Consider the following 21,824-nt stretch of genomic DNA (forward strand, 5'->3'; position numbering starts at 1 on the left):
TATGTGCCCACGATGCAGAAATGAAGCACAAAATTTCTGCAGCATTTCTGCATCTCCCTGGCAGAAAAAACGTATGCAGATTGTGCATGCGTTTTTCCTGCAGAATACATGCGGATTCACATGCGTTAACGCAAGTGTTTCCGCATGCGGACTGACAAGCACTTTCCAGGCGATAGCATCACTTGGAAAGTGCTTGACAACTAGGTCACACTGTATAAATCCATGCAAACGGCATGGATTTATATAGTGTGACCATAAAAATAAAATAATAAATCTATACTTACCCCCGATGCCCCGCCGCGTGTGCTGTCGCGCTCGTCCTGGCTTCTTCCGGGTTGCCGGCACATCGCGAGACAGCCTGCAGTCACATGACCGCGACGTCATCTCAGGTTCTGGAAGGAGAAGCGCTGCAGGGGCCCCCGGACAGGTGAATATAAACTTTATTTATTATTTTATTCTTTTTTTTACAGGTACAAATGGTACCCAGGTCTGGATGAGAGTCTTCTCTCCTCCAGAACTGGGTACCATCCGCACATTGAATCGCATATAATCCGCGTGTACAAATGTACAGACACGGATTATATGCGTCTCAATGCAAGTCAATGGCGGCCATTCCGCTGCGCTTCTGCAAAATTAATGAACATGCTGCGGATTTATGAGCGCTGCAGAAACGCTGCGGAAAAATCCGCAGCATGTGCATTGACATTGCGGAATGCCATTGGGGACCATGGGGTGCGGATTACCATGCGTTTTTGATGCTTTTCCACTGCGGAAATTCCGCAGCGGAAACGCATGAAAAACGCATCGTGGGCACGCAGCCTAAGTGTTACATTGCCCTATTCCTACTTATTAGATCAATTATGGAAGTTAAATTACTATGAAATATTTTTTTCTGTTTTCTTTTAACTAAACCTGGATGCCTTTTATAGTCCAGTGCGCATTATAGTCCAAAAAATACGATATATGGGACTTGTGACTCCCCCCTGATAGGTGATGTTGGTGGAAAGAAGGATTGGGCATGTGGATTCAATTCACTCAAGATAAGTTGTCTCCACAGGCGTCTGACAGAGGCTTCTTCTCCTCTTTGATGGAAAACATAATTATTGAATCATAAGTCAACCTTTTAAACCATCTAAAACCTCCAGGTTATGGCCAGTTTTAGGTTTTCAACTCCGTGTTGATTTATCTTTTTTTAAAAGTGTTGCAAATTTGTCCAGTTCACTTAAAGGTACATTTTCCCTTGCGTGTTCAGAGCATATTCAACAAGAAATAGAAATCACAGAAAGGACAAACACTCCATTTATTTATTTATGTTTTAAACAGTAAAATACAGTGTACCTAAAACAGCACAATATAGTAAGTAAGATTAGGCATGGATGGACTCACTTTCCTATGCAGAAATCACTGAATATAATATCCAGAATGTCCTCTGCACTCACCCTACCTGTGATAGTACCAAGTTGTCTGTGAGCAATACGCAGCTCCTCTGCAGAAAGAACCAAGTCCTGCTGCCTGTGCCCACTGTAGCGCCCTAGTGCATCTAAACATGCTGTAAGATGATGTCTATGGCGCGTCTGAGTAATTGTAGGGGCTCCCTGAAGAGGATCGCCACAACTGAAAGAAAAAAATATAAATAAATATGTATGTAAAAATGAAAGAATATTTCCCTTTAACAAGATAACCTGTTTATTATTATTGTCAGTTATGTTATTATCATGTGTGCAGTATTTAATCACACAGCTGTGCCTGAGTTACAGTGGACTTTCAAAAATGGCAGCCACTACTGCGAGCATAGAGGATGTCACCCAGCTTCCTAATGAAGCATAACAACATTTACACTTCCCCTCTCCCTAATACTTCTCTAGGCATGCAATTACCAGAGTAGCTCCAGAAATACAGTAGTTCTCATATGGTGCTCTAGACAGCTTAGCACGAGTGATATTCCCCCACTAGATATAAAACCAATGTACTGACCCAATTGGGTACACCTTGCCGCGGTGTGATGGCTTTTATGCTTTTTTGATCAAAATAACGTTAATTCAGTCAACTATGTTATATACTTGAACTATTACTATTCTCTTACTTATTACTGGGCTCATTTTGTCTTTATATTAGGTTCTGTCTTTTAAGTGGCCACAGTGTGAATGCACACCTATGCATTGCACCTATAGCAACATATGCTCTGGCTCATTTTTTTTTAAACATTTTGTTGCAAGCTTTTCAGGCTTGCAGACTGCAAGAACATTGGAGTGGCTGTATTCCAGAAATAGACTTTCACCACCTGAAGACTACCCAGACAAAGCATGGAAGAGGCATCAAGTGGGTGTGGAGAGGCAAGTTAGAAACAGACATGGGCAAAGTGCGTCCCACGAGCCACATCCAGCCCTCTGGCTGTTCCAGTCTGGCCCGCTGACAGCTGAAGGTCTGAAACAGTGGCCCACAAGGAGCATAGTGCTCTCCTTCGCCATCCATCCGCCACCACGCGCTGTCACCGCTATCTGCATCCTCATATTGCAGACAGCAGTGAATACATTGGTGGACGAGGAGCTGCAGGCCCCTTCTTCTACCAATCAGCGTGTGAAACAGCAGGCACAGTGATGTAATTTCATCGCGTCAGTTGTGCACTGCAGTGTCTCAGTGCACCAGATCGGAGACCGGAGCAGAGGCAGAGCACCGGGAGAACTGGAGCAAGGGGAGTATGTTCTGGTTTTTTTCTCATGTGTACGGGATATTTTTATGTACATAGGAGGCTATGTGGGCTCAAGGTGTATATGGGAGGCTATGTGGAGGCTCATACTGTATATACAGTTAGGTCCATATATATTTGGACAGAGACAACATTTTTCTAATTTTGGTTCTAGACATTACCACAATGAATTTTAAACAAAACAATTCAGATGCAGTTGAAGTTCAGACTTTCAGCTTTCATTTGAGGGTATCCACATTAAAATTGGATGAAGGGTTTAGGAGTTTCAGCTCCTTAACATGTGCCACCCTGTTTTTAAAGGGACCAAAAGTAATTGGACAATTGACTCCAAGGCTATTTCATGGACAGGTGTGGGCAATCCCTTCGTTATGTCATTCTCAATTAAGCAGATAAAAGGCCTGGAGTTGATTTGAGGTGGGGTGCTTGCATTTGGAAGGTTTTGCTGTGAAGTAAACATGCGGTCAAAGGAGCTCTCCATGCAGGTGAAACAAGCCATTCTTAAGCAGCAAAACCAGAAAAAAAACCATCGGAAAAATTGCTACAATATTAGGAGTGGCAAAATCTACAGTTTGGTACATCCTGAGAAAGAAAGAAAGCACTGGTGAACTCATCAATGCAAACAGACCTGGGCGCCCACGGAAGACAACAGTGGTGGATGATCACAGAATAATCTCCATGGTGAAGAGAAACCCCTTCACAACAGCCAACCAAGTGAACAACACTCTCCAGGAGGTAGGCTTATCAATATCCAAATCTACCATAAAGAGAAGACTGCATGAAAGTAAATACAGAGGGTTCACTGCACGGTGCAAGCCACTCATAAGCATCAAGAATAAAAAGGCTAGACTGGACTTTGCTAAAAAAAACATCTAAAAAAGCCAGCACAGTTCTGGAAGAACATTCTTTGGACAGATGAAACCAAGATCAACCTCTACCAGAATGATGGAAAGAGAAAAGTATGGCGAAGGCGTGGTACAGCTCATGATCCAAAGCATACCACATCATCTGTAAAACATAGCGGAGGCAGTGTGATGGCTTGGGCATGCATGGCTGCTAGTGGCACTGGGTCACTAGTGTTTATTGATGATGTGACACAGGACAGAAGCAGCCGAATGAATTCTGATGTATTCAGAGCCATAATGTGTGCTCAGATCCAGCCAAATGCAGCCAAACTGAGTGGTCGTCGTTTCATACTACAGATGGACAATGACCCAAAACATAAAGCCAAAGCAACCCAGGAGTTTATTAAAGCAAAGAAGTGGAATATTCTTGAATGGCCAAGTCAGTCACCTGATCTCAACCCAATTGAGCATGCATTTCACTTGTTAAAGACTAAACTTCAGACAGAAAGGCCCACAAACAAACAGCAACTGAAAACCACCGCAGTGAAGGCCTGGCAGAGCATCAAAAAGGAGGAAACACAGCATCTGGTGATGTCCATGAGGTCAAGACTTCAGGCAGTCATTGCCAACAAAGGGTTTTCAACCAAGTACTAGAAATGAACATTTTATTTACAATTATTTAATCTGTCCAATTACTTTTGGTCCCTTTAAAAACAGGGTGGCACATCTTAACCCCTTACTTACCGGGGACGTATTAGTACGCATATTTGCGTACTGCCCGTTCAGTGAGGGCTGCTGCGCTGAGCCCTCACTGAACGGAGCACATGTCAGCTGATTCTTACAGCTGACATGTGCCCGCAACAGCCGCGGGTGGAATCGCGATCCACCCGCGGCTGTTAACATGTTAAATGCCGCTGTAAATCTCTGACAGCAGCATTTAACGCGCGCTTCCGGGTAGCGCGTCATAAGCCCCGCCCACCGGCGACCCCGTCACGTGATCGCGGGTCGCCGATGGGCGTGCATGACAACCCAGGGTCTGCAGCAGACGCCTGTGGTTGTCATGATCTTGTCGCTAAGAGCGCCACCTAGTGGTCGGCGCTCATAGCACAGGACCATTTCTGCTGCATGCAGGGGACCTGCTCGTCCCCTGTATGTAGCAGAGGCGATCGGATAGTTGCTGCTTCTAGTCTCCTATGGAGACTATTGAAGCATGCAAAAAGTAAAAAAAAAAAGTTTTAAAAAAAATAAAAAAAATATAAAAGTTTAAAATCACCCCCCTTTCGCCCCATTCAAAATAAAATATATATAAAAAAAACCCACATACACATATTTGGTATCGCCGCGTTCAGAATCGCCCGATCTATCAATATAAAAAAAGAATTAATCCGATCGGTAAACGGCGTAACGAGAAAAAAATTCTAAACGCCAGAATTACGTTTTTTGGTCGCCGCAAAATTGCAATAAAATGCAATAACGGGCGATCAATACATCAGATCTACACCAAAATGGTATCAATAAAAACGTCAGCCCGGCGCGCAAAAAATAAGCCCTCACCCAGCCCCAGATCACGAAAAATGGAGACGCTACGGGTCTTAGAAAATGGCGCTATTTTTTTTTTTTTTTTTTTTTTTTTTACCAAATTTTGGAATTTTTTTTCACCACTTAGATATAAAAGAACCTATACATGTTTGGTGTCTATGAACTCGTAATGACCTGTAGAATAAGAAGGGCAGGTCAGTTTTAGCATTCAGTGAACGTGGTAAAAAAAAAAATAAATAAAAAACAACTGTGGTATTGCACTTTTTTTGAAATTTTACCGCACTTGGAATTTTTTTCCCGTTTTCCCGTACAGGATATGGTAAAACTAGTAATGGCGTTGAAAAGTACAACTCGTCCCGCAAAAAATAAGCCCTCACATGGCCATATTGACCAAAAAATAAAAACGCTATGGCTCTGGGAACAAGGGGAGCAAAAACGAAAATGCAAAAATGGAAAATGCTCCGGGGCTTAAGGGGTTAAGGAGCTGAAACTCCAAAAACCCTTCATCCAATTTTAATGTGGATACCCTCAAATGAAAGCTGAAAGTCTGAACTTCAACTGCATCTGAATTGTTTTGTTTAAAATTCATTGTGGTAATGTCTAGAACCAAAATTAGAAAAATGTTGTCTCTGTCCAAATATATATGGACCTAACTGTAGGAGGCTATGTGGGGGCTCTTATGGTATGGGGAGGTCAGTATACATAATTCTGCTCAATATTAAGTGATACAATTAATATTAATATAAAATAATTATAATTAATATGATAATATTAATACTGAGCAGAATTAATTTCAGCCTATTGGTTCGGCAGTCCACTAAAGTCACGGTCTCATGTGAGCCCTCTGGAAAATTAATTGCCCACCCCAGCATTATAGAATTACTGTATAGTATTAAGGAAGTTCTTTTTCTAGAAATATTGGGGCACTTTTGCACACTGGAAAGATTTGAGGACAGATGAAGGCACAGTATAGTACTAAGAAAGCATTTCTGAGCATGTTATTGCACTGTTAATAAGTACACTGTAGAACACTAATTTTTTGGACACTGTAAACATGAGGCAGTATTATATTTTTACTGTGTAGCAAGATCTATATGGACACAGTGTAGCATTATCTAGGTGATTTACGGTATATGATATTTTTCTTTTGCATAATTTCATAGCACCTTCTGCGTAATGTGTTGCACTGTATGCATGAACACTGCACTATTTTCTGGAAAAAGTGTAGGTGTAGTCCTGTACTGTGACATTTAGGCAAATAGAATGTTGTATCAGACATGCATGTCAAGTAGACAAGAGACCTAATCATGCCGCTCATCAAAAGGAGTGCCTTTAAAAATGACTTATTGTTGAAATCAGGTTTTTGTGTTCCATGTATTTAAAAAATAAATAAATCTGAAGTGTTTTGTCTTTTTTTTTCATTTCGTAATCTGTAGTAAAAGAAAAAAAACATACATAATCTTGCAATTTTCACACTGACCACTGGGGCTATGTTCGTTCTTTCAGGAAAATTTTTCAGAAGGCGCATTATCATCAAAGGCAGGATTACAATTTCAGGTAAAATCTATCCACGGCTGATGACAAAAAAAAATAAAAAATCAACCTACCATTCACACTAGACCAGTGGTCTCAAACTCAGCAGGGTAAATGGGCCGGACATAGAAAACGTTTGAATAGGAAGGGCTGCGTTCTTTGTGGGAGTTGATCAAGTTTTCAATGATACCATTTTTTTTCGATATGACTTTTTGATCATCATTGTTTTTTATTTTTTGTCTGTTTTTTATTTTTTAATGGTGTTTATCAAATGGGTTATGGCACAGGTCCTTCTTTTTTACTTCAGTTTTTACAAAAAAACAGCATTTTTAGTGGTCAAATATTTTTCAGTTATTTTTTCATACTTTATTTTGAATATTTAAAAAAAAAAATGTTTTCCTTTTTTCTGTCTCGCAATCGGCCCCATACAGTATTATTGTTTTACAATTAGCCCCATATAGTAATTCTGGCCTCCATCCTGTAATAATGTCCCCAATCCTGTAATAATGTCCCCAATCCTGTAATAATGTGCCTTTGTCCTGTAATAATTTCCCCAATCCTATAATAATTTCCCCAATCCTATAATAATGTACCCAGTCCAGTAATAATGTCCCCTTGTCCTGCAAAAAAGTCCCCAATCCTGTAATAATGTTCCCTGTCCTATAATAATTTCCCCAATCCTAGAACAATGTCCCTTGTCCTGTAATCATGTCCCTTGTCCTGTAATCATGTCCCTTGTCCTGTAATAACGTGTCCCCTGTCCTATGATAATGTCCCCTGTCCAGTAATAATGTCCCCATCCTGTAATAATGTCGCCTTGTCCAGTAATAATGATCGCAATCCTGTAATGTCCCCCATCCAGTAACAATGTCCCCAATCCAGTAACAATGTCCCCTGTTCTGTAATAATGTTCCCAATCATGTAATAACGGTCCCTGTCTTGTCATAATGTCCCGAATCATGTAATAATGTTCTTCGTCCTGTAATAATATCCCTCGTCCTGTAGTAATGGTACCCATCCTGTAATAATGTCCCCTATCTTGTAATAATAGTCCCCCATCCTGTAATAATGATCCCCTTCCTAATTCCCTTCATATAGTAATGTCCCCATCTTGTACATGTAACAATGTCCAACATTCTGTCGCTCTTTACACACACAAAAAAAAAAATCTTCTCACCTGACCTCGGTAAACAGTGTCCTCTTCCTGCAACAAAGCCAGCGTCGGTCTCTGTGCCGCAATACATTTCAATTGAATGTGCGTCAGAGGATGCACATTCAGTTGAAAAGGATCGCTGAAATTGGCGGCCCTGGACAGGGCCGCGATAGTCTCAGGTACCCGAAGACCACACAATGGAGCTTTGGGGGCCACATGACTCCCACGGACCACGAGTTTGGGATTCCTGCAATAGATCCTACTATCTTTCCTTCACATTGACCTTTATACACACTCAGAGGATTCAACACAAAATATAGGATCGGATTCATTTGTTGCTAATATACATTTGGATTTCCTGAAACAAAGTGTAGTCTAAAAAGCCCTAGTGGCCAGTGTGAAAATTGCAAGATTACAAATTTTTAAATGGAAAACAAATATTGCCAAAAAAGTTTAAAAAAAATACATTTAACACAAAATCCTGATTTCAAGAATAAGTCATTTTCTGGTGAAATATTCAATTTAAGCCAAGTGTCATCAGTCTACTTAGGTGGTACAGCTAACCTTAAAAATATGTTGCATCATACTACATATGCTGTTTTCTGCCTCCTCAGGGTATGTCTATATTGATGTAATGTCTTGATTTTTAACTAATGGATCAATTTTATCTATTTGTACTTAAAAGGTAAAATAAAATGCACCATTGAAAAGTACTTAAAAAATAAGCATCTCACATTGCTTCCAATCGGTCTCTGAGGATTCCCAGGAACTTGCTGATTCCTTCTTTTGTGTGGCAAGACAGAAGACATACTGGCGGTAGTCCAGATTTCTGGCATAGCTTCTCTATGTTAAAAATACTTTCTTGGCTTAGCAGGTCTACTTTGTTCAGTGCCACAATAACATTGTTGGGTCCATCTCCTTGCAAGCCGGAGTAGAGGTTCTGTAGGTGGGCAAGCAGCGCTTCCCGAGATAGTAAACCACTGCTGACATCTATCACTGCTACAAGAATATCTGCCTCCCCCACCCTAAACAAAAAAATAGTAGGCATTAGATAATGAAGTACAGTGACAAACCTAATTACTAATAATGTTTCTTAGTTAAAGTAGAATTGCTTGTTTGGAGAAAAGGGTTATTTAGCCCAGAAATTTATGAAACGGGAAACACCTTGGTTACATTATATACTGAGCATCATTGTGCCTGCAACTATTCTACATAATTATAATTTACACTTAATTGTAAATCATGCAAGGTTTTTTTTTTTTTTTTTTTGTAAATGTGGCTTTTACAAGATGATTTTAGGTTAGCAGAATCAAGGAAAGACGCTCTCAAACCATTTTATGAACAAAGTCTGAGGAGCCATCAGCAGGGTTGCCAACTTACCTATACTATTTATTTGTTCTGGACAGTTTATCACAAAATCACTGACAGACAATATTTGTTACAGACACTTTGGAAAACCATAATAAAACATTATGATTATAAGTGATAAATGTTTACAGCCCATAACTCTGATATGAAGACAATATCTGCATTCTCTGTGAACAGTCAAATCATGATAATTAGAGTCAAAATAATTCAAATAAGTTTCTTCAGCCTCAAAAAAAATTATGGACTTCTCAATTTATTTATTTTTTTTAAAGGACAGGGCAAAAAAGTGACCAATTTTTTCGGACTGTCCAGGAATTTCTGGATGGTTGGCAACCCTGGCAATCAGTCTCAGAAATACCCAATGACATATTGCTGCCTTATTCTTCTAGAAGGTGTAACAGATGGGTAAGACAAGTTGTTTTTCTACGTGAACACATAAATGTCATGCCAGCAACAAGTCTTCACCTTCAATCTCACACAATAACACTGTGTACAAAGGATGCATCTGTGCGTCTCTGCGCAGGATTATTGTCTCTGCCTGGCACTTAGCAGGAACCTAGTTCATCACAGAAAATGACTTTTTGGCAGAAGGCAAAGGGTGAAGCACAGTTTGATTAAGTTGTTTGCCTTGATGACGTTCATCCTCTACTCTTAGCAGGAAGTTTTTAATTGGTGTCAGAATAGTAAAAAGCCAAAGTGACTAAGTTATATGTTACACATGATATCACAACCTAAAAAGTGCAAAGGGGCGTAAAAACCTTTAATGTGTATAGCCAACTTTAGAAGCAGAATTGTACCTATACACTCTATGGACAATGCATTCAGACACCTGCAGGAGCTTTTTTGACATCCCATTCTAAATCCATGGGGACTAATATGGAGTTGTTCCCCCATTTGCAATTATAACAGCTTCCACTCTTCTGGGAAGACTGTCTACAACATTTTTGAGTTTTTCTGTGGGAATCTTTGCCATTCAACCAGAAGAGCATTTATGATGTCTGGATGTTGGCTGAAGACCAGGCTTGCAATCTCCATTCTAGTTCAGCCAGATTCACACATCTGTTTTTCGTGTTCAGCACTTGGACTGCAATACACGGTCCCTGATATGAACTTTCCAGTTTTATAGCCATATATGAGGCTGCTGAGTGTGGGTCAGGAGATCTAAAGCTGGTCTGTGCATCACACGAATGTGTGAATCCGTCTTTCATCTCAAAGGTGTTCGATGGGGCTGAGGTAAGGACTCCATATTCACACACATTAATATGGAGTTTCCCTCCCCCTCTGTGGCTATAACAGATCGCAGGCCAGTCAAGTTCTTTCATATAAAACTCACCCAATCATGCCTTTATGGACCTTGCTTTGTGCACTTGGGGACAGTTATGCTGGAACTGAAAATGGCCTTTTCCAAACTGTTCCCACAAAGCTGGAAGCATACAACTGTCTGGGAATGCAGAAGAATTCATTTTTCCCTTCACTAGAATTAAGAGCCTAAATTAATGTATGAGAAACAACCCCATAGCATTATCTCTCCTCCACCAAACTTTACAATTGACACAATGCAGTCAGGTGAGCAGAGGTATGCATAGAAATCACGCCCCCCCCCCCCCCCAAAAAAAAATAATAATAATAATAATTGTCGGGGTCACAGAAGAGCATATCCCCCAACTTTCCAGCCTTTACATAGTAATTTTCCTCCTGCTGTAGTCCTAGATTCCTCTTTCAATGCCCACATAAAGTATGATGCCAACAAAAGTGTCCCCCAAACACAGTATGATACCCCCATGGTGAAGTCTTCCACATTAGCCACCACATGCACAGTATAATGACTTTACTGTACCCCCCTCAACTCACAAGACAAAGTATGGTGACCCCAACACAGTATGATCCCCCATCTATGACCCCAACACAACCCTTCATGCAGTATAATGGGTCTACATACAATATAATGGCCCCACACCGCTCCACATTGTATAATGGCCCGCACTAGCCCCCCAAATAGTATAATGGCCCTCAAACAGCCTTCCACACAATATGATGGACCCCACACAAACCTTCACACTGTATAATTGCTTGCATACAGATAATGGACCCCCACATAGCCCTCCAAATATAATGGCCCCACATAGCCTTCCACATAGTATAATTTGACCCACATAATCCTCCATATAGTATACTGCACTCCCCATGGTCTTCCATAAAATGTAATGCACTCCCCATGGTCCTCCATACAATATAATGCACTCCCCATGGTCCTCCATACAATATAATGCACTCCATATGGTCCCTCATACAATATAATGCACTCCATATGGTCCTCCATAGAATATAATGCACTCAATATGGTCCTCCATACAATATAATGCACTCCCCATGGTCCTCCATATAATGTAATGCACTCCCCATGGTCCTCCATATAATATAATGCACTCTCCATGGTCCGCCATGGAATATAATGCACCCCTGTATGGTCCTCCATAGAATATAATGCAACCCCCATGGCCCTCCATACAATATAATACACCCCCCATGGTCCTCAATACTCTATAATGGCCACCAGTTACTGAAGTAAATACAATACTCACGTCTCCTTCTTCTTCCTGATGCTTCGGTCTCCTGGGCGTTTGGTGTGAAGTGCTGCACATCTCAGTACAGCGGGTGCGCTGTAATGACGTCATTGTGCCCGCTGCTTTGACACGTCAGACGCCAAGGCAGAATGATGGGGGTGGAAGCGTCATCTGACGCTCCCTCATCATTGCTCGTGCTGACGGAGGGAGGGGGCCCGATGCAGGCGCTGACGGGCGAAGGCTTCTCTAAATATAAAATGCTATGATATTATATTGTTATTATGAATAAAACTGGATCTTGGATGATTTGATCACCTTGCCCTGGCCCGTCTCACACCTTCCCTCTCTATAGGATCCTCAGAATCCCGCAGACCTGCAGTGTCACACAGGATAATAGGATACCCTCCAATATTCAGGGTTGCCTCAACCACATCTCGAGTTGTGCCAGGTATGGAAGAAACTATGGCAGTTGGTTTCTGGCCTAAAATAAAAAAATAAAAATAAAGGTATGAATGCTTACTTGTATGCTAGTGACAAATAGAAGCTGTCAACACTACAGACATGTCTTTTTTATGTTAAACATGCCATTATGTTAGGTAGTAGATCTCCATTATATATACTAGAACTGGGTGCACACAGTACATCTCCTGAATGTTGCCTAATCACTCTTATTATTTAAAGTATGGGGTAAAATGAAGGATAATAATAATCTAATAATAATTTTATTTATGTAGCGCCAACATATTCCGTGGCACTTTACAACTGAGAGGGGATATGTACAGACAATAAAGACATTATAAAGTAATACAGAGTGAGGGCCCTGCTCATAAGCTTACAATCTATGAGGAAACAGAGGGGACACAATAGGTAAACAGTGCTCATCATGTATGGTCCAGCCATCATTATAATCAGACGTTCCAGCCAGCTTCAGAGCAATGTGAGCAGGATCTACAGTAAAAAGCCTGCTAGAAGCATGCACTCATTTTCTAGGTATCTAGCCATACGGAGACTGCAGGGTGGCCGATAAGCTAGGCAATGAACTGTATACTATAGGATTAAAAATACCCCCATTTTTGAGAACAGTGTGGATTTTTAGGTAAATTGCAAAGTTGCTTGTATTTACTTAGCAACTTTATCCATTCAAAAACACAAGACAATACCTTGGAATTGCTGAAATTTATATAGAATTAGAAATAAAGTGGAAAAAAAACACTTTAACAAAAATTATCTGATTTTAAAAAAATATATATACGTATATAGAAATAAAAAAAAAATAGATGTTCCTTGTTCATGTCTATTGCCCTTCTGCACAAATGATGCCTGACTATATCTCAGAATTCAGAGTTTTTATTTGCATCACAGAATTAGTTAAACTAATAGAAAAGTGTAAAAGGATTTTGTCCCTGCTTTAATTCTAGGCAAAATTATCTACATCTTCAGTACCACTGAGCAGGTACGCAATACGAAGGATGCTTTTGTTGTTGTTGAAAACATTTTCAATCCTCATAAAAACTTCCACACAAACTACAAATGGATATCGTAATTGGTATTCTAATTGTTGATGCTAATTGCTATAATTTGCCTTTTTCCCAGTGGTCTCGCAACAACATCTACTACTCGAACAACCCCCTCCCAATTCCTTTGTTTCCCCCCAGTAAAATAACAACACTTATCCTCTCCTCCAGTGACAGACCTGTTCCAGAGGTGTAGGCACCGACTCTCCAGGGGCTAGTGTGACATTTTTATGTCACACAATCCCTGCGGCCATTCAGCGCTGGCTGGAAACCTGCAGTGCCACCACAGCAGAAATAAAGTTTTACACAGTGCACATTCATATTAATGTGTCTGTGAAAAGGACAGATCCTTTACAGTGAAAGACGCTCTTTGTAATCACTCTTCAGCCTGGCCAAGAAATGAAGGTCCTCGACAGAGATTATATTACTCAAAATTCTCTAAGGCTTTTTTTTTTCTTTTCTTTCTTTACTGTACACACCCTTTAACTTTACATTTATGGAAAAAGCCCAGCACTGCGGTGTCCAAAAGAACCAAACAAATATATATTAAATAAAATATTATGAATAATTACATGACTCTCTCACCAGCCTTACAACAATAAAAAGGTGTCTCCTTGGGACTACAACACCAATCATTAGGCCCATAAAGATTAAAATTTCATACATACAAAATATTCTTCAACTTCCATCTCAGGAACACAAAAAGTTCACATTGTAAATGGTATGGAAACTATCATTGAAAAATGACAGTGGTCTATAAACCATAATATTTCCCATATATGTAATTTACCATATCACTATGTTATGACCTGTCAACACCACCACCAACAAAAAGCTAAACAGTAAAAGAAAAATGATGAACTCAAACAATCTCGTACACATATTTCTCATCAATTCTCTGACACTTGACTTTTTCAACTATTACAAATAGGAGGGGAGGCTGAAAACATTAGGTATTCTCAATAGCTCTAAAAAAGGGTCACATCCTTAAATTTAGAGTACATACTTACACAATGGGACACACTTTAAGGGAAGGAAACAGAACAGAGACTGTAACTGACGCGGCCAGTGACTGTTTAACCTCTCATAAGGAAATTTAGGCCGGTTGCAGTTCAGCCATTGATTGTAAACTTCTCTGAATACAGAGAGTTAACAAGAAACATGTAAAGGCATAATATATACATTGGTTGCTATTGTTGTCCTGCACTATGAAAATCAGCACATTATATATTTAGTGTACATTTAAAAGCAAGGGTGACTACAGTGTGGTACCAGAATCCCAAGCCTGATGTTTCCTTACAAAATGGGCGTGGGGAGCACTGAATATTCATTCTTCTTAATAGCCCGCGGCCGGGCATCCATGTGTGCCCGCTATTAAAGAGCATGAATATTCCCCCCCCCCTCTCCACGCCCATGGGAGTGGAGAGGGGTGAATATTCATGGTCTTTAATAGCGGGCACACGCGATCGCCCGGCAGCATCAGGAGCAGCGCTGAGGCTACACTGTGTGTCAGCTATTAAGCAGAATAAAGTCACTGCTCCCCACGCACACAGTCCTGGCGTAGGGAGCAGTGACTATTTCGGCAGATGATCTCACCTTGTGAGGGCGCATGGCAGTGATATCATGCGCGGCTCACACAGTGAGATTAGTGCTGGCAGCAGTGCTGGAGCAGAGGGAAGAAAGGTGAGTGGTTCCATGCATACCAGGAAAAGGATGAGGAGTGCCATGCATACCAGGATGAGTGGTGCCATGCATACCAGGATGGAGATCAGGAGTGCCATGCATACCAGGATGGGGATCAGAGGTGCCATGCATAAAAGGACGGGGATGTGCCATGCATACCAGGATGGAGGGGTGCCATGCATACCAGGATGAGGGGTGCCATGCATACTAGGATGGAGATCAGGGGTGCTATGCATACCAAGATGGGGGTGAGGGGTGCCATGCATACCAGGATGAGGATGAGGGGTGCCATGCATACCAGGATGAGGGGTGCCATGCATACTAGGATGGAGATCAGGGGTGCTATGCATACCAAGATGGGGGTGAGGGGTGCCATGCATACCAGGATGAGGATGAGGGGTGCCATGCATACCAGGATGAGGATGAGGGGTGCCATGCATTCCAGGATGGGGATCAGGGGTGTCATGCATACCAGGATGGAGATCAGGGGTGCCATGCATACCAGGGGTTATAGGAAGTTTCACCCCCAGCAGTTCGCCCCCAGCAATTTCCCCCCAGCAGTTCGCCCCCGCACATTTCGCGGGGCGAACAATCGGGGGCGAACTGGGGGCGATATGTGCGGGGATGAAATGTGCGGGGGCAAAACATCCTGGGGACCAAATGCTGGGGACCAAATGTGCAGGGGCGAAATGTACCCGAGGGCGAATTGCTGGGGGCGAAACATCCAATTCCCCATACCAGGATGGGGATGAGGGGTGCCATGCATACCAGGATGGGGATGAGGGGTGCCATGCATACCAGGATGGGGATGGAGGCCACATATAATAGGAAGGGGGGCATATATACCAGGATGGGGGATATTAACAGAATTGGGGGACATTACCCCTATAACAGTGTCAGCAGCAGACCCCCTCCCCCTTAACAGTGCATCATGACCATATTTTTTGCTTACATTTTTTTTCTATTTTCCTCGTCTAAAACCTGGGTGCAGCTTATGGTCCGGTGCGTGTTATAGTCCGAAAAATATGGTACTCCTCTGTACAGGCCTAGTGTGAAAGAGGTAAACCATGCAGTACATGTTTTTACTACATACCTTTGTATGAAATTCCATGCTATTTTATACCACAAAAAAGAAAGATGTATTGAGGAATAATAGCCCTAAGGAGAACAAGAGGATACAATTTTGGCCTCTGTAGGATAAATGGATCTTGATAGATATGGCCAGAAGCTTTTCTAGGAGTATACGTCTAATGTATATTCCTGAGGTGTGAAGTTTAGAGGAGACAGATGTATTACTAGTATACTGTGTTTGGAGCATTTAGGAACTTCTGCACCAATAATTAGTCTGTTAAGAGACTCTTCCGTGATTATTGATTTATTGTCAGAGCTATGCGACAAAGACCATTTTGTGTGGAATACAACGCGATGGTTACAAGTGTAAGGGCAATGATGTACTTTTCACCACTGTTCAGGCACTACTGTATGTATAGTATGGGTGCTGCCATGTAGAATAAAGGACATCACTTTGTTGTGAGAAGTACAATATGGAACAATTGAAGAACATCATTAGTACTAGAGAGTCAGAGAACAGTATTGGCTTGGGATAAGGCTAGGGTAATACATGGTGGGGCTTAGGTAGCAAGCTTTTACCAGAAAAAAAATGCTATAGCTTGTTCTTCTGTATTTCCATGAATGAGGCTCCTAAATGTTATCTAGCTAATAATGAAGCATGGATGCTGTGTTTGTGGCATGTCTATGGGCTTGACTTCAAGACAGGGTAATTAAAGGGAGTCTGGCAACAGGTTACCCATCTGAGGTGACCTGGTACCAGATTCCCTTTAACTACCCTCTCTTGAATGATACAGGGGCAGAGACCCTGATGCTAGAAATGTCACTTACTTTACTGGTTCCTGCAGTTTTGATAAAATCACTGTTTCTCTGCTGCAGATGTAGCAGTCCTCTGAATGCTGAGCTCTGTATACCCCTGCCCACACCAATGAGTGACAGATTTTTGTGTAAACTGTCCATAGGCAGAAATCTGTGGTTGGACCACATGGCAGCAGGTTTACTAGTCTTCTAATGATAATCTCCTGCTGATAAAATAATGATTTTATTAAAACTACAGCAAGCAGTCCAGGAATGAGAATCTGGGTTTCTGCCCCTACATTATGCTGCTCTCAGATTAGGTGACAAAAACCTAGTGACAGATTCCCTTTAAAGGATAAAAACCAACAGAGAACTAATAACAGCTTACACATGGCACATCCACAAATCTCATAAAATATGTTACTTCTTTACTGATTGTTCATAAGAAACAGAAAAAAGGTTAAAATCCACATGGCATGGTCTAAAAATTCACTGATGCGTTTCTTGAGTCTCAGCACCATTATTCACTATGAATAAGTGCGCTGAGATGCCAGGAACACATCAGCAAATTTTCAGACCATGCCATGTGGATTTTAACATTTTTTCTATTTTTTATAGATACTCAATAAAGAACGAACATTTAGATTTGAGGATTTGCCGTTCTCCTTCAATTCTCAAAAAAATATACCAATTTGGAAGTCCACAACAAGAGTGGCACCCAAAGATATGGAAAATACAAGTGTGAAAATACAGACATGATAAACTCACATATGACTTTTTTTATGCAGAACAGCTTACATAGAATCAAATATAATCTTAGCACCTGATGCCCATTTTAAATACTTAGATATGAATCTCAATTAAAACTAGAAAAAAAATTATATGAAAATTGAATGTAGAATAAAATAAATAAATTAATGAAATATTTGTTACATGCAATCATATAACATTATTAATATGTTGTGTCGAGAAGTGAATAAACGCTTTACAGTCTGGTGTCTGAATGTACATTTCCATACACAGCAGTGCCACCTTGTGGACACATGACAGATTGCACATGATGAGTCCCCTGGTAAAATAGCTCAATAGGGAAAGCTTGTGCAACAGCAATTGACCACAATAGTCAATTAATCAAATGGCTGTACATACAAATATAATATATAAGACGCCACATTTATATGTGTAGCTTTAGCCTTGGGATGTTCTTATAGGAACATTGTACAGTGAAATGGACACAGTGTACCAATAATCATCTATTCAAAAGAAATGTATAACGCTGCAACAATACTGGAAGGAACATTGAAATTTCTATTGAAGTGAGTTTATTACACTCAACCAATATTTTCATGCATGTATTTTAGGCTTTTAAGGAGATGTCTCGTAAAAGAAATAGAGATTATTGATTACCTATTGATAGGATAAACCATCAATACTAGCTGGTGCCTGTATGCCGGCAAACCTCATTGATCAGCTACTTTAAAGGGGCAGCAGTGATGCGAGTCTGGTAGGGACTTCAATGTTTACAACATTTTGTTAACTTACTTAGTAGCGACAGTCCAGGGTACTGTAGCGGTGTCCTTTTCACCTTAATGGGACCATGCAGCACCCCACGCTGCCACCACTAAGCTAATGACACACAGGTAGACAAAGCAATGAAAGACGCTGCAGGGTTCTAGTGCAACGGAGCTTCAAACAGCTGATGTAAAATGGTGCCAAGATTTGGACCCCCACTCTTAATAGACATCAAAATGCTGATGCTCAAAAATCTCTTTAGAGGGATTTTCAATCTTTACATTTATGCTCAAATGCTTTACATGTAGTAAGATGTATCACTTACTGATGTACCATTTGTAGCCAAGATGCCTGTGTAGGGGCATGCATGTAAGTCCTGGCAGCATCAAATCAAAAGGTGAAGCACACGACTGGGAGAATGAAAAATACAGTAAATGCTTCTCATCTATGACGGCATCATCTGGTTTACAAGCTCGGTAAACTTCCTTTAATATCTGGACAGTGTTAGAGTTGCTAATACCATTGCTTTTGGCAAAGGGAAGACAATATCCAATAGTCAATTTATATATAGCACTTCAGGAGGAATGCTAGGTGAACAGAACAAGACATAGGGGAAGATGTATGAAGCTAAATGTGCCACAATTTAGGCATACCTTTGTGCCAAAAAAAGTGCTTCAATACCTTCACCAAATTTATCACGTCTTTTAGATACTTTATGCGTCTTGTTGGACAAGGTGTGGTTTCAGAGAAGGAGTGTAGTCTATGCTGCAACACTGGGAGCCAAAAATGCACCAGAATTGTGGAACAAATTTGTGGCACAAAGTAAACCAACTACATTTAGACAAGACCATGTAAAAATACGCCAGGTTTACGAATGGCCATATGCCAGAACCATAAATCTGGACAATACTAAGACAGCAAGTCTTAGTTCTAAGAAAACATGTTCCATCATGGTTATGTCATGAGGAATACAAATATACACTACGTTAGATACGTGAAAAAAGCTAACAAAATCTCTCTGATGCAGTCAAGCGTCTGCTGCCCCCACTGAAGCCCAAACGTGAAGTCTAAATTAAAGGGCAAAAAGGAAAAGCTCACATTACACAACAGTGAATTGTAAAAATGAAAACCAGTTTCAGACTACATTTTATGATGAATACATGATTGCCGTGGATTTCTTTAAAAATGTATTTCCCAACTGATCAGTACTTACTAATCTCATTGAGAAGGCTGCTTTTTCCTGCATTAGTAGCTCCAGTAAGGACAACTTGCACTCCACCTCTCAACCTTTCTCCTCGCCGGTTGTCACCAAGATGCTCCTCCAGTTCTTTTTGTAGCTTTCCAACTACTTCATCAACTGACATTTTAATAAAATAAGAAAAACTGTAGATGCCTTAATAGATTTTTATTTTAACAAAATTAGCCAAAAAACATACTAGTGAAATATTATGTACATTCTACTATCAATGGATTAAAAAACAAAAACATACTAGTGAAATATTATGTACATTCTACTATCAATGGATTAAAAAACAAAAACATACTAGTGAAATATTATGTACATTCTACTATCAATGGATTAAAAAACAAAAACATACTAGTGAAATATTATGTACATTCTACTATCAATGGATTAAAAAACAAAAACATACTAGTGAAATATTATGTACATTCTACTATCAATGGATTAAAAAACAAAAACATACTAGTGAAATATTACGTACAACCTGCTATCAATATTAAATCAGTCATTATCAAAGTTCTCAATTCTGAGGTAAAATCTGTATTCAGTGAAGACAGACTTTCCCATTAGTGAGATAGGAGATGGCAGCTGCTACTGATGAGATTCGATGTAGATGGGAGGAGCTCCTACTTGCAGAGCTCCTCCCCCTCCTCCTGTCTACATAGAATCTCATCAGTAGCAGCTGCCATCTCCTATCTCAGTAATGGGAAAGTCAGTCTTCACTGAATACAGATTTTACCTCAGAATTGAGAACTTTGATAATGACTGGTCAATTCTGGCAGAGAAAGAAGCAGATGTCTGTGATAAGACAGATTACAAAGTTGCTTATTTTCACGTGTACTATTGATTTCTGAACTAAAAATTAAAACGAAGGTTACACTTTAAGTTTAGAACCCCCTTTAAAATGCAGCATATGCCTAGCATATAGTCTGTCTCAGAGCTTCACCTACTAAGGCAGAGATCCCCAACCTGAAGCTTGCGGGCCACATATGACTTGGGGGGCTCGGCTGTCTGCTTCATCAGCGCATTAGCTGTCTGCTTTACATTGCACTAGGAGCAGGACAAAGTGCAGGAGGAGGACAATCCATGAAAAGGTTAAGGCTGCCTCCTCCTCCTGTCTGGTGACCTCATCCCCCTCCTGATCTGTCTGCATGCAAGTGACATTGCAGGACAGTGGGAGGAGCCAGCACATCAGTGAGTGGAGAGCATAGTTCATTTACACGGGCTGTCTCCACTGCTTAGCTAGTGAGTGCTAGCAGCATCCAGCTTCCCGCCACTGCTGCCCAACCGGTGTTGTGACTAAATCGGTCATGTCAAAGCATCACTGCTCTAGTCAGCCAGTCGCTGAGCTCAGTGCTCAATGACTGGCTGACTAGAGCGGTGACGCATCCTGTTGGGATAGTCTAGTCACAACATCAGGACCTCAGCAGTGGCGGATATAGGGGTGTATTGATATAATGTAGTATCAGCCTAAGGGTAGGGTCACACCACTGTTTTCTCCACATCCAGGAAGAAAGGTCTGATTATTCTGATCAGAGTGTCAATTTTTCATAGACATGGAGAGAAAAAAATCTATAAAGTTTCTCCACCTTCTCCATTCTGTCAGTCTAAAATGTCAGTCTGTCAGTGAAAATTGGACCGTACTCAGATATCATCACTTGGGTCAAAATCGGACAGGTCTCAGATTTTTTCTGCGGACCACTCGGTCTGAGGAAAAAATCGTGCATGTGAACAGCCCCATAGAATATCACCGATATCACTCATACGAGAAAATCGGTTGTGTGCACGAGCCCGGAGGCAGACTTCAGACGTCCATGTGTCACTGTCCGAGCACAAACTGCAAAGCACAGACTGGCCATCGTTTCGGATCCAGCGGAACTGTCCTGAATCTGGGGAGCTGTCCTGCTGTTGCTGGAGGTTAAGGGAATGTCCTGACTTCAGCTGTATCTGTCTTCTCAGGACACAGATGCTGCTGAATAGAACGGTGAAGCAGGGAATCATCACATCCTCCTACATCATGAAGTCTATGCAGGGACTGGAAGTAATGCCAGGACCCATTGGTGCTTTGAATCAGGGTTGCCAACCATCCAGAAATTCCAGGACAGTCAGTAAAAATAGAGCAGTTTTTTGCAATGTCTGTAAAAATATTTTAAGGTGTCCGTGATTTTTTTCATAGCTGAACAAACTTACACAGATATTTTTGATTATAATTATTATTTTACAGTGACTGCAGCAGCTGTCGTCATATCAGAATTATAGGATTTAGACCTGTACCACTGATAATCATAATGATTTATTAT

General features: G+C 40.9%; 1 protein-coding gene across 2 annotated transcripts in view; it reads right to left on the bottom strand.

Annotated features, from left to right (window-relative positions):
- Window positions 1–1,319: 1,319 nt before the first annotated feature.
- The window catches only part of GTPBP3 (GTP binding protein 3, mitochondrial), an 85,640-nt gene continuing 65,135 nt past the window's right edge, over window positions 1,320–21,824 (bottom strand). Inside the window, exons 8-11 of one of the 2 annotated variants that reach the window (XM_073661063.1) lie at window positions 19,495–19,638; window positions 12,022–12,187; window positions 8,509–8,799; window positions 1,320–1,614 (exon numbers count right to left, since the gene is read on the bottom strand). In XM_073661063.1, coding sequence (XP_073517164.1) covers window positions 1,383–1,614; window positions 8,509–8,799; window positions 12,022–12,187; window positions 19,495–19,638 — 833 coding nt within the window. In that variant the 3' untranslated portion in view covers window positions 1,320–1,382. The remainder of the gene's footprint in view (window positions 1,615–8,508; window positions 8,800–12,021; window positions 12,188–19,494; window positions 19,639–21,824) is intronic. The other variant, XM_073661062.1, reaches the window with a different exon arrangement.

Source organism: Phyllobates terribilis, unplaced genomic scaffold (genome assembly GCF_046119375.1).
Source record: "Phyllobates terribilis strain yellow unplaced genomic scaffold, ASM4611937v1 Scaffold_1__5_contigs__length_1240528914, whole genome shotgun sequence".
In the NCBI taxonomy this organism is placed as follows: Eukaryota; Metazoa; Chordata; class Amphibia; order Anura; family Dendrobatidae; genus Phyllobates; species Phyllobates terribilis.